The sequence below is a fragment of the Vipera ursinii genome (genome assembly GCF_947247035.1).
Source record: "Vipera ursinii genome assembly, chromosome: 11".
In the NCBI taxonomy this organism is placed as follows: Eukaryota; Metazoa; Chordata; class Lepidosauria; order Squamata; family Viperidae; genus Vipera; species Vipera ursinii.
In genome coordinates this window covers 20447135-20460172 of record NC_139524.1, presented here as the reverse complement: position 1 = coordinate 20460172, position 13038 = coordinate 20447135, and the positions used below count along the sequence as shown (strand labels likewise).

Genomic DNA, 13038 nt, shown 5'->3' with positions numbered 1-13038 from the left:
CCTGGCAGCCGAAGCGTTGCCCCAGCTGCTCATGGCTGGAGCGGGGAGGATGCTCTGCAGCCAGGTCCCCTCCTGGAGCCTCTGCAGTTCTTTTGAGAAGCCCTTTTTCTGAAAGGGAGGATGAACTTTAGCAGCAGCAGATTCTGGATTTCAGGCCAGGGACCTTGGGACACCAGCGGTCCTCGTCCTCCCACCCCCACCGGTGCTGATGCAACTGTGTCCCTCTAGGCTGGATTTGGCCCACCACCAGATGCCAGCTAAGCAGGACAGGAGGCGGCAGAGGAGGCGCCCTGGGCAGGTCTTCTGAGGAGGAAGCTGCCCAGGATGATGGATTCACTTGAAGGAAGGAGCCTCATCCATCATCAGGGGACCCCATTAGTTCCTTTGTGTCCCACAGAAGACCAGTGGAGGAATATTTCCCAGGAAAGCAATTTTCCAAACTTGTCAGCTGAGATTTCCCTTTCCTCACCCGTTTGCAAACCCAGGTTGTTCCACCAGCTGCATCAGAAATTCTATTCCTTCCGTAAGATATACAGAGTAGATCTACGTTTGATCCAGATGCAAGACCGGGCCCGCCGGCCCTGTCCCCTCTTCCAGGGGCAAGGGGGGCCCCTCTGTGGGGCTTGAGGGCCCTGAAGCGGAGGGGGGGCTTGGGGCAGGCAGGGTCCGCGGCTTTTGCCTTTTCCCCCTCCAAATGGAGCCGCCAAAGAGGATCAAAGGATGCAGAGAATTAAATCGAATCTAGACTCGGAATTCGAATTACAGCCGAATTGCGGGGGGGGGGGGAGGCCGGAGCTTTCCAACGCGCTTCCCTCCCGCGGAAGGGAGAGTTCGCTCGGGGTTTCCATGATCCACAGCGTACTGGAGAGCGACTGATGGGAGATGGACTTGCCCCGGCCTGACCGGGGGAGGCGGATGGGAGGGACCGACTACAAAGCTCATCCCCTCACTCTTGCTAAGGGACTGGACGGTGAGGAGCCGCCCCTCATCGGAGACGGCGCCGTTTCCCTTCTGCGGATGGGAACTGTAGTCCCCCGCGGGGCGGGGCGCTTTGCCCGCTCTGCCAATCCCGGCGCCGGACGCCCCCCCCCCGCAGGGTTGCCGCGCGACGGAAGCGGGAGCCGGCAGCGGGTCTCGCGAGGCTTGGCCGGCGCGGCCCACCCTCCTCCTGCCTCTCTCCCTCCCTCCCTCCCTGCCCCCGCGCGGGCTGGTTGCTGCTGCCTGACCGGAGCGCCGCCGCGGGAGGAGCCCGGGGCCCTCGCGGACGGGCGGGCGGGCGGAAGCGAGCAGGTAGACGCGCCGGGCGGGCGGGCGGGCGGGTGTCGGGGCGGGAGGCCGGCGGCGTCCGGCCCCCGCGCGGCGGGGCTGAGGCGGCGGCTGGGCCTCCCTGCGCGGCCGGGACTGCAACTCCCGTCGGCCCGCCGCCCCGCGAGGCATTCTGGGAGGGCGGGAGCGGCGGCGGCGGCGGCGGCGCGCTCCGAGGCGGGCAGGTAGGGCGGCCCCGATGGCGGCGCTGCGCGAGGGTCCCCGGCGGGGCGGCGGGAGGGCGAAGCGGCGCCGGGCGGCTCCTCCTCCGGCCTCGCGCCCGCGCTTCCCTCTGCGCCGACGGGGCACCCGGGGCTGGCTTAGCGGGCCCGGCGTCGCCTTCCGAGGCTGGCTTGGCCTCCTCGGGGCGGCTTCCTGGGCGCCGCCAGCAGCGCGGGAAGCCTGGCGGCGCGAGCTTCGGGCACCGGGAGCCGGCCGGGCGAGGGAGGGAGGGGCCGTCTGGGCGCCGCAGTCGAGCCCGGGGGGTGTCCGGGCCCGGCCGTCTCGCACTGCCCAGAAAATGGGTTTGAGTTAACGGTGAGCAGGCTGGCTACGCGCCACTGCCGCTGTTTCTGCCGTCGGGCCCAGAAACATCCGGGAAAAGGGAAACGTTCGAAATGGGAGGCCCGGTTGAGGCCGGGTCCTCGAATTAGAGCTTGGCAGTTCCATCCCTGGGACGATTCCTGTACAAGCAGCCGGCTCAGATGCCTGCCTGCCTGTTTATAGTCAACATTTTGTCGGGGTTTAAAAAAGCGATGGATGGGCCTTGCTGAAGGCGTACACGAAAATTTGCATAGATAGGAACAATCTGTACTGGAAGTGACTATTTGATAAGGTTTGCAAGTGAATAGGCAGGCGTGGGTTCAGCTCTCCTTTCACGTTGGGACAGTAAGAGAGAAAGGTAGAACTGTTTGGAGTTGAACTTTACGCTGGTCACTTCACGGACATATCCAGGTAAAGCCAGCAACTGTCAAGAAAAGATGAAAGGCATTAAGCCTTGAACCTAGAAGCTTTAGGCGTTGGTTGACCAGGGTTGGGTGAAGCCTGGGAATTGGCCAATGACAGCCTGACTTCCACGACTGCCTTTTGTGACTGATCCAGGGTCATCAAGCCAACTGGAACGTTTCCAGGCAACCCTGGTAAGCGGGTTCTTCTCTGGAACATTGGAGGAGATGGACAAGCGCCCACATTGGTTTGCCTTGCTTGGCTTGGGAACTTAATAGTTTGAAAGCATTGTTAATTATGTAAATCAGCTTTATATAAATTTGACAATATTAAACTTTGCAAATTCACTTGTAGCGTGCAATACGCACAAATGCTCAGTGAAAAAGTCTGTACGGAGCCCTGTTGGCTATTAAATGGCAGAACACTGAAATGGTCAAAGGTCAAAGGTTATAAATAGAAGAGACCTCTTTTGCAACCTTGCCAGAGCAGATACAGCCAGGGCTGGACTGGACGATCCAATGATGTGATTTGCTAGGCACGGTTCACACAGGCCCCTAATCCCTTAATAAATATAGCTGCCTTCCTTGGGGACAGCTGTTTCTATTTACCATTGTAAGTCACTCCCTTGCCTTCAGTTGAGGTTGGTTTGGAATGCCATATTCTCTCTCACCCCTTGGTTACGTCTTTCAGATGGCCCTTGTTTCTGTTTATGAATAAGTAATGGACCAATGAATGTAATGTGTATACACTCATACACACGCACGCACACATTTCTGGTGTATACGTACAGTATAAGAGGTCTTAAACAAGTAATAGCAGGGTAGTGTATCTGAAAGAGAAAGCACAACACAAGCCTGTAGAGCAGTTTTCACAGAGAATATATCTGCAAATATATTTTCTAACCACCTGAAGGAGTGTCAGACATTCTTAGCTTATCAACACATCAGATTCTAAATAAGTGTTTGTTTTGCTGATGACCCAAGTCCAACTTTTCAGCAGTCTGTGTAGTCTGTGCTACTTTGAACTTTCAGCACGCAGAAAGTTATGATTAACACACACACATTTTATAATTTTTAAATCAAATTACTCAGTTTTTAAGTTGTTTAATTTTGAATTTGTATCTCTACTTTTAAATTGTTTTTGGTGTATCCAGAGGTGGAAACTCAGAACAAAGAAGACGCGATATCAAAAAGCTCACCTTAAAGTGAAACACTGCCTTCTGTTATGAAGTCAGTACAAGCTTTGACTCTGTGGCTGCTGCTGAAACTTTCTAGAATGTTGTGGCTAACCTTGAATATTCATTCATCTTTGGGGCAGATAGAGCTGCCTGCTGTAGCCTTGGAAATGGTTATCTGGCCAGAAATGACGACTGGTTTCCGTTTCTGCAATGGGGTGAATTTGTCCTGAATGGACCCCAGAAATGTCTGTATTATGTAGTAATATGTAGCACTAGAACTTGAAAGATTTAAAGACCGTATTAATTTTGAGAAGATTTTGCATTATTTAAAGTAATTTAAACCTTCTAAGAAAATGTAATCATTGTTCACATCCTGATTTATGAATCATAAATTAGGACATTTGTTTCTTGCATTAAACCCTGAATTTTCTTTAGAAATGTTATGATCCAAATAAAAAATACTGTCGTAGTGGTTGGTTAGTATGTTAGTGGTTAGTTTTGTACATTTATGCAGTGTCCTCTTTGTAGAGCCAACTTTGCAAAATAAAGGCAGGTGGTTCATTGTTTTGACCTAAATGTTGTTGATAGGCTGAAGAGCAAAAAAAAAAAAGCTGGCTAAGAATATAAAGAATGAGAATCAGCTAATGCAATTACAGGCAACTGGAAGTAAGACGAGATAGGAAATGTAGAAAATGTACGGCTACAGTTTCAGACGATTTCTGTATCTCAGCCTGTGATGTAACATCAACACAGGGCGGACCTTCAGTATGATGACATCAAGTTGGCTGCTTTGTTGAGGTGGGAAGGGGAAAGAGGGGCCCGATTGATGCTTTCAGCTCAGTGATCTCCATATTACCTTAGAGAAGGAGATTTTTTTAAAAGGTAAAGGATTAGGCAGCATCCTGACCACTGAGGAGTGTATGAAATGCTGTAATCCAAATAGCTGCTGCTTAGACCACAGCCCAAGTCTGTCCAAATGATATATGAACTCTAAATAGGATTTATACTGCAGTTGCTTATTAGAATACTTTTGCAAAATTAAAAATTCTCTTTGAAAATAGTTTCCTCCTGATATCTAGCCTGAATCTTCTTTGGTGAAGTACTAACTCCGTAGTTCTGCTCCTGCCCCACTCCTTTTTCTTCGGAACAACCCTGTGAATATTTAATGTGGCTGTAAAAAGTCATAAATGAGCTGCTGCAGTGCTGGAAGCTGTAATCCTGTAACTCTTCAGTTCTGCTCCCTGTGTTGTTGCCTTCTCCTTTGGCAAAGTGAGAAACCCCCCCATTTGCTGGATTCTGCCTTAAGCAGCTGCTCTGCAGAGGAGGGTCTGCCCCCAACCCCAGGAGATGCCGTAAAGGGACCACAGGAGGGAGGAGGAGATGGCAGGCTTGGATGCACAGCACGGCCCACCCTTTGGGGACATCAGAGGCAGTCCAGCGCCCTTCAGCTCGATTATAAAATACCAACAACAGCTTTGCCTATTGTTGAGTCATGAATCTCATGGTTGAGTCATATTTGGGCTTCAGTATCCTTTTTTTGTCTCTTATAGCTCTGAACAAAATTTTTATGTCTAGGTTATAATCCCTTTATTTGCACCTAGTGTACAGCAACAAGCTAGTTATTAAATGTTGTTTATAAATAAAGTGGTTTATGGGAAAGGTCCTTTTAAAAATAATGTGCCCAAGAAAAATAATTTAAATATTAATTGACCAGAGAACAAGGGCATTTCTTAGAATCATACACAAATATTGATGACTGAATCATATTTAACCCTTTAACCCTAGAAAACATTGGGTATTTTATTGTGCGGTCACCCCACCCTGTATAACTCTGGGGACGAATAATGAAGCTTGTCCTGTTTGAGCCTTTTCAGGCTGATTCCTTACAGCACTGTTGCTATAGCAATGAACGTGTGACAGTGGTTCTTTCTGCAGTCCTCATCATGGGTGTTGGCTTGCAGAACACACAACAAGCAGGGAGAAGAGTATAATCTTAATCTATAGCATAAATCTTTCTCTAGAATTAATTTCAACTGTTATTGTTTTCTTTCCCTGTATGTCTGCATTGACATGCAGATATATCATCCCTAATTAAATCTTGAAATGCCTTTTAAAAATGTCCATAGTAAGTGCAATTGGAATTTTGTGCTGTTGTCTTCTTAGTCCAGAAAATGAGACTCTGACAGGTAAGGCAGAGTCTGCAAAGGATGCTTTAAAAGAATCAAAACAACTGTACGCATACGTGTATATATAGACCTTCTCATGTATATACATAAACTTTTATATGTTCGTTTCAATAAAGAGTTGTCACATTTTTTGTACCCATCCAAATAAGGCCGCCAGTGGGGAAATTAATTTAGATGTTATTTTCTGGACATTGATACCAAGTGATCTGTCATACTCCTTACAGCACTTTACAGTCGTACAGTCATCCCCAAATGCCTGTCAGTTATGCTGATTATGTGGATCTATTCCGATCTGATTTACTTCTCATTTTAGGAAATAGTCTCAGTTGCTTTAAAGTAGATGACATGGCACGGAATGGAAAAGAGGAGAGGCGAACTCTTGGTTCTCTTGAATTTCTCAGAAGCACCATTGACCACGGTGTCAGAAGACGATGGTTGGAAACTGGGGAGTCCTTTAGATTTTGAGCTGAAATACAAATAAAACTGTCCATTTGGTGGTATTAACAAGTTGGGACAAATATGTGCATATGCACTGAGATTTAATCCAAGCGAGGCAAGGGTCAAGGAGAGAAGGCAGTTCCTCTGGACAGGGGAATGTCTCTGTCCTTTGAGGACAGTGTGTTTGCTGTACACAAAGATGAGTTTGCATAAAGGAAGCCCAGTTCTGGGGTTATTTGGGGAAAATAACATATAGTCTTAACATGACTATTTGGGAGTCACAGCCATTGTGATCAGTGGGCATTTCCCTTGGGCAATTGTGTCTCAGTATTTCACCAGTAGCAGTGGAAAACAGGTATGAGGTTGAGGTCTGGAAATGCAAAGTTGGTGATTTTTTTGGACGTGCGCTTCCTTTTCATTTTAACATGCCAGGCTGACAATTAGTGTTCAGTAAGCATCCAGTTCTAAGGAGTTAGTGAAGAGGGATTTGGGAAAGCCGACTGTTGGAAGAAGAGAGCGGGTTCAGAGACGTATAAGCTGTGTCTGGTGGCGGGTGTTGCTGACTTGGTGACAGAACCGTTTTCCTGCCTGTGCAACAATTCAGCCAGCCAATTATTAATCCCCAATTTGCAGGAAAGAGACACTGCATGTGTGGTGGGATTCCCTTCAGTGGTGCAAAATAGGCGGTTTGCTTTGCTCGGTCTAAACACTGACTCCCCGAATTAGCAGATTAGAGAGCTTTGCAGCAGGACTTTGACAGGCAGAGAAGGTCTGTGAGTGAAGGAAGGAGTTCCTCTGCCATTTTGCCAGGAGTCTCTTGACACAAGAGGCAACCGGGGTTCTTCACACAGCTTTACTTTGGTGGTCTCAATGCAGCAGACGCAGAAGTATATTTTCCCTTTTAGGGGGAAAGAAGTTCTTCATGGAGGAGGTGAGGGGTAGACTTTGATTTTGGTCGTTAATGCATAAATCAGGAAGGTGTGGTTTGTTGTGGCTGTTTAAATTTACTTATGAATTACATTTATACGCTGCCCATAGATGTTGGTACGATAAGGCCTCCGTTAAGTAGTGGATTTCTTTTCCGTCCTAGGACTGATGGCCAGTCGGTAGGCCAAGATGGCGACCATGGTTCCACCTGTGAAGTTGAAATGGCTGGAGCACCTCAACAGCTCCTGGATCACGGAAGACAGCGAATCGATCGCTACCAGGGAAGGGGTCTCCGTCCTGTACGCGAAACTCGTCAGTAACAAAGAGGTGGTCCCCCTGCCCCAGCAGGTCTTCTGCCTCAAAGGGCCCCAGCTGCCTGATTTCGAACGCGAGTCCCTGTCCAGCGATGAGCAGGACCACTACTTGGACGCCCTTCTTAGCAGCCAGCTGGCTCTGGCAAAGATGGTGTGCTCGGACTCCCCCTTTGCCGGGGCGCTTCGCAAGCGCCTGCTGGTCTTGCAGCGCATCTTCTACGCGCTGTCCAATAAGTACCACGACAAAGGCCGGGTGAAGCAGCAGCAGCATTCTCCGGAAAGCAGTTCGGGCTGCGCGGACATCCACTCCATCAGCGAGAGGCCCCGGTCAAGCACGGACGCGCTTATAGAAATGGGGGTACGGACCGGGCTGAGCCTGCTCTTTGCACTGCTGAGGCAAAGCTGGATGATGCCGGCGGCAGGACCCGGGGTCAGCCTTTGCAATGATGTCATTCACACGGCCATCGAGGTGGTCAGTTCCTTGCCTCCTTTGTCTCTAGCCAACGAGAGCAAGATCCCCCCCATGGGCCTGGACTGCCTCTCCCAAGTCACGGTCTTCCTTAAAGGAGTAACGATCCCTAACTCCGGAGCGGACACCCTCGGGCGAAGGTTGGCTTCGGAGCTGCTGCTGGGCTTGGCAGCTCAGCGCGGCTCCCTGCGGTATCTCTTGGAGTGGATTGAGATGGCCCTGAGTGCGTCGGCCGTGGTCCACACCATGGAGAAGAACAAGCTGCTGCAGACCTTGGAAGGCATGATCAGTTTCGATTGTTTCATGACGATTTTAATGCAAATGAGGCGGTCGCTGGTACGTATGCACTGCTCTCAGGTGAAATGAAAGAAAATCTAGGAATTTGTAGCTTCTTTGCAACCAGAGACGGCATAATATCGGATGTATATCCATCCTGTCGGCCTCACCTATGGTTGATGGCATTTGAACAGTTTTGAAAAGAGTTGACCATCTTTAAACCCTGGCATCAGTAGCAGTTTAGAACTGTGTTAGGTATTCCTGATTACTTTAGAAATGCCTGTACTTATTTTCTAGTTAATAGCAGCTACCGAGAAAGTGGTCTTTTAATGTTAGTAGCTTGAAACATTGGCACCTGTACCGCCTGTCTCTTATTTAGAAGAAACAAATAAAAATATAGGCATTCTGGTGTAAAAGTAAAATAAATTAAAAATAAAATGCTGAAGATGATGCATACAATTATTTGCAAAAATAATAAAGAGCTGGTCCAATCTGGGTCGGTCACCGAGACCAGAGGTTCAGTCTTCCAAGCTTTTGGACTTGTGCTGGAGCTTATCCTTGGGGAACTTCTCTCGAGCAGAGTGCATGCCATAAAGTGCTGTTATTTTGAGGAAAGAAATTTCTTTTTAGCCTGTTTTATTTGGGGAAACAGTCTACTGCTTGGTTGGTGAGATATGTTTACGTACTTCTATATGTGTGCGGTTCTCCTTCAGTCATTCCTCTTCTGTGGCTCATTTTGCAGGGATCGTCTGCAGACCGAAGTCAGTGGCGGGAACCAACCAGGACCTCTGAAGGGCTGTGCTCGCTCTATGAGGCAGCCTTGTGTCTCTTTGAAGAGGTACGTCTACCTAGCCATAAAGGAAGGGTGAAAAAAGACTGTTTCACCTTCTTCCAGTCGTGAATTTCTCACTCCTCTAAAAGTGTGAAGGAAACTTGGTATGTGTCCTTGATTCTGTGTATTTTGACTCTGCGGTTTTATTTCAATATTGAATTTCTGTCCTACCTCTTCCCAAGATTGAAGGTAATTAACTGTTACAGAATGTTGAGGAAATTATATTTATTGAATTCTGGCCTGGCTTTAAATTAAAAAGTATTAAAAACAAGCACAGTTATAGCAGCCCTGCATCTGCTTAGCCTATGCAAACGGCTAGGAGAAGGGAATTTGCAGCCCCTGATACCTCTTGATCTTTCCCTTCGGAAAACGGTCTTGGGGTGGGTTTTTTCCCCCAGAAATCTCAACTGAAACTTAAAAGATAGTTCTGTCTTAACAGACTTGCCTTTTTGGTCATCATATCTAATGCGGCCGGTGGGATGAGATGGACAAGTGGGATGAAGTGAATCCCCTGGTCCAACCTCCCACAATCAGATGCGCCCAGATTTCAACTCTGTATCTGAGAATTCCTGGAACTGAAATCTAACAATACATCAAGCGCCACGTTGGGGAAGATGTGGGGTTCACTTGAGTTAATGAGACCGCTTGATAATTGCCTACAGATGTTTCCTGTAAGGCCTGTTTGTTTTAAAAGGTGTGCCGGATGGCCTCCGACTACTCCAGGACATGTGCCAGTCCAGATAGCATCCAGACTGGGGAGACTCCCATTGTTTCTGAAACCTGTGAGGTGTATGTCTGGGGCAGCAACAGCAGCCACCAACTTGTGGAAGGGACCCAGGAGAAAATCCTTCAGCCTAAGTTGGCTCCAAGTTTTTCTGATGCGCAGACAGTGAGTATCTTTGGATAGTGAGGGTAGATTGCTTGGTGAGCTAAAAAAGGATCAGCTGCCAATCTCTTCTGTCTTTTGTTTTCTCCCTGCCATAGATTGAAGCTGGTCAGTATTGTACCTTCGTAATATCCACGGATGGCTCCGTTCGGGCTTGTGGCAAAGGCAGCTACGGCCGGTTAGGACTGGGTGACTCCAACAATCAGTCCACCCTGAAGAAGTTGACTTTTGAGCCTCACCGATCAATCAAAAAGGTGTCATCTTCGAAAGGCTCGGATGGCCACACGCTGGCGTTCACCACCGAAGGAGAAGTCTTCAGCTGGGGGGACGGCGACTATGGGAAACTGGGCCACGGAAATAGCTCCACACAAAAATACCCTAAGCTTATCCAGGGACCTTTGCAGGGAAAGGTAGGCCGCACCGACTTGGCTCTTTCAGAAGGTTCACATCCCCGAGTTTCTTATTTCTCTGTCTGTGTCACCCTTTTGTAGCCCAGCTTATTAAGGAGCTTCTCCATCTAGGGCTGAAATCTAAACTATTTTCTAAAAGGAGAACTTTCTTCCCCTGTTATCCAGGTGGTGATTTGTGTATCGGCTGGGTACCGGCATAGTGCTGCTGTTACAGAGGATGGTGAATTATACAGCTGGGGAGAAGGAGACTTTGGCAGGCTAGGTAACGGGAATAATCGCATTTTCCTCTTTCTTTAAACCGCTAATTAAGACAAAAAGAAATTATTTAAAACAAGTTAGAAACCGATTCTAGAGGCAAGGCCTAAAGAGCAAAATCCTGCAAATGGCCTCTTCTGCTTTCTCTCCCAAGGTCACGGTGACAGCAACAGCCGTAACATCCCCACTCTTGTCAAAGACATTAGCAACGTTGGAGAGGTTTCCTGCGGCAGCTCACACACCATAGCGTTGTCCAAAGATGGGCGAACGGTTTGGTCCTTTGGAGGAGGAGATAACGGTAAGAGCGTTGGTTGAGTGGTGACTGTCTTGCTTGAGGCAGGGAATGGCCAGCCTGAAAAAACCCGTGATCCCGTATGGACTGTTGCGTTCATCGGCAGAAACGTTCGCTCAAGCTTTGAGCCACCATAAACATTTGTTTTATTGCAGAGCAATTTGAACATGAATAAATACAGTAGATCCCTAGTCTTCTCTCACTCTTTCTGTCTCAAGATGCTGCTGATAATTGTAATGTAATGGTTAAATATTTGTAATTTAATTGTACAATTGTAATTGTAATTTAAATTGGCAGTTTATTTTAGATGGATGTCAGTTGCGTAGCCCTCGATCTGCAGATTGTAAATTCCCTTGTGTATGTGGTCCCAACAGGCAAATTGGGTCATGGAGACACCAACAGAGTGTATAAACCCAAAGTGATAGAAGCTCTGCAGGGGATGTTCATACGGAAAGTTTGTGCCGGAAGCCAGTCTTCGCTTGCTCTAACGTCAACTGGACAAGTAAGCAGAACAATTTGCAACTGAGCCACAAAAGCTGGTAGATGAGAAAGAGTTTCACTAATTCTTTGAAGGAGTTTGTGGCTCAGCAGCAGCCTGGGGGCAAAAAGAAACTGCACTGGGATTTCTTAAGCTTCTTTCCCTGCCCACTTTAAGCTATTGGAGCTGTTGGCAAAATGGGCAAGAAATTATTCAACAAAAGAGCTGTCTTAATGTTTGTTTGTTCCAAAAATACTCAAGGTGGCTTGCAAAAGCTAATTGAGAAGCAAACCCAGGTTTGAACTCATGTGCCTAGTTTTAAGTGGCCGAGATGTGCCCAGAGTTGGCTCTCTCTTTGCTGTTGGCAGGGGACGTTGGCAGGCTCTGTCTGGCTACGTGACACAGGCTGATAGGTGCAGAGCCGGAAGGCTTATGTGTACAGATTGAATCAGCTGCGGCTCTTCAGTTAGAGAAAGATTTCTTTAATGGTGTCAGAGTTGTACCTGGGTTGTAGTTGGGGCTTATGGACTCTGGTCTGTGAGGTTTAGCATTCTTTGTACCCCTTTGATCCAGGTGTCTGCCTGGGGCTGTGGGGCATGCTTAGGATGTGGCTCCTCAGAAGCCACGGCTCTCCGGCCCAAGTTGATTGAAGAGCTGGCCGCCACGCGGATTGTGGACATTTCAATTGGTGACAGCCACTGCTTGGCCCTTTCTCATGGTAAGAAGGCGTGCCCGCATACTCTGGGTAAATTGTGTTTGGTATTGTGAGATTTCTGTGACGATCTTGAACTGCTTCTCTTTAGATAATGAGGTTTACGCTTGGGGTAACAACTCCATGGGGCAGTGTGGCCAAGGGAATTCCACCGGCCCCATCACTAAGCCAAAGAAAGTAAGTGGTTTAGATGGAGTCGCCATTCAGCAGATTTCGGCTGGAACATCCCATAGTCTGGCTTGGACAGCCCTTCCCAGAGATAGGCAAGTAATACGTGCACGTGTGCGCTTCTGTGTGATAAAGCTGTGCTGTTTCTGTCGCCGAGACCTAATTGAAGCGCCTGATGTTTTTGAGCACTGGGCCTTTTCATCACCAGAGACCTTGTTGGATTTTCCAAACTTCCTGTGTGTATTTTATAACTCGTTAGTTGCCAATATCTCTCGGCATTCTCCTTTTGTAACTGGCCTCTGGCACGGGACTCATGGCCGCAGCGTCTTCCGATTTGGACTCCGTTGTGCTCTTTATTCATCCAGCGAGGTCTCACAACTCCGGCACAACAGAAAGGCAACTCGGGATGAGCAGAACTACTTTTAAAACGAGAAATTGAATGAGTGGGGTAATGGATTAAAGGGATGATTCAGCAGGTAGTCATTCTGGGTGTGTGTGCTACAAATGTGATAAATACAGTGTGATTTTGTATTAAATGTGTTCTTTTATGGTGTTAGATTTCAGTTTTGCTTTTTTTTAAAATTTCTGAACCACTCTCTGTGCATCGGGCGCAGAAGAAAGGTGAGGTGAGGATATTAGGAAAAAAGCAGTAGCCCCCTCAGCAAGCACCTGGTTCCAGCACACTAGATAGGGATATATGGGGGGGGGGGCTTTACTAGCACTGTGTACAAAAGAGACATAGAAACAGCTTGAGAATTAAAAGGAAGCATTTAGGTTTTGGTCTTAGGGAATACGTTGCAGAGTCCTGCTAATGAGCAAGCTCTGGCTAACTAGGGTTGATGTCAAAGTACCAAGCAGGGTCAGTTTGGAGGCAGAACCGGGCAGCTGAAAGCCCTGGAGGAAGGCTGTGCCACCCCCTGCTGCCGCACAGATGCTCCCCTGAAGACCCCCCAAGTCGAGCTCGGTTT

General features: G+C 48.2%; 1 protein-coding gene across 6 annotated transcripts in view; it reads left to right on the top strand.

Annotated features, from left to right (window-relative positions):
* Window positions 1-7145: 7145 nt before the first annotated feature.
* Window positions 7146-13038, top strand: part of HERC1 (HECT and RLD domain containing E3 ubiquitin protein ligase family member 1) — a 49498-nt gene continuing 43605 nt past the window's right edge. For all 6 annotated transcript variants that reach the window (XM_083371178.1, XM_083371176.1, XM_083371179.1 and 3 more), the window contains exons 1-9: window positions 7146-8097; window positions 8780-8875; window positions 9564-9758; window positions 9854-10165; window positions 10331-10427; window positions 10575-10718; window positions 11087-11214; window positions 11764-11908; window positions 11994-12169. In XM_083371178.1, coding sequence (XP_083227304.1) covers window positions 7168-8097; window positions 8780-8875; window positions 9564-9758; window positions 9854-10165; window positions 10331-10427; window positions 10575-10718; window positions 11087-11214; window positions 11764-11908; window positions 11994-12169 — 2223 coding nt within the window. In that variant the 5' untranslated portion in view covers window positions 7146-7167. The remainder of the gene's footprint in view (window positions 8098-8779; window positions 8876-9563; window positions 9759-9853; window positions 10166-10330; window positions 10428-10574; window positions 10719-11086; window positions 11215-11763; window positions 11909-11993; window positions 12170-13038) is intronic.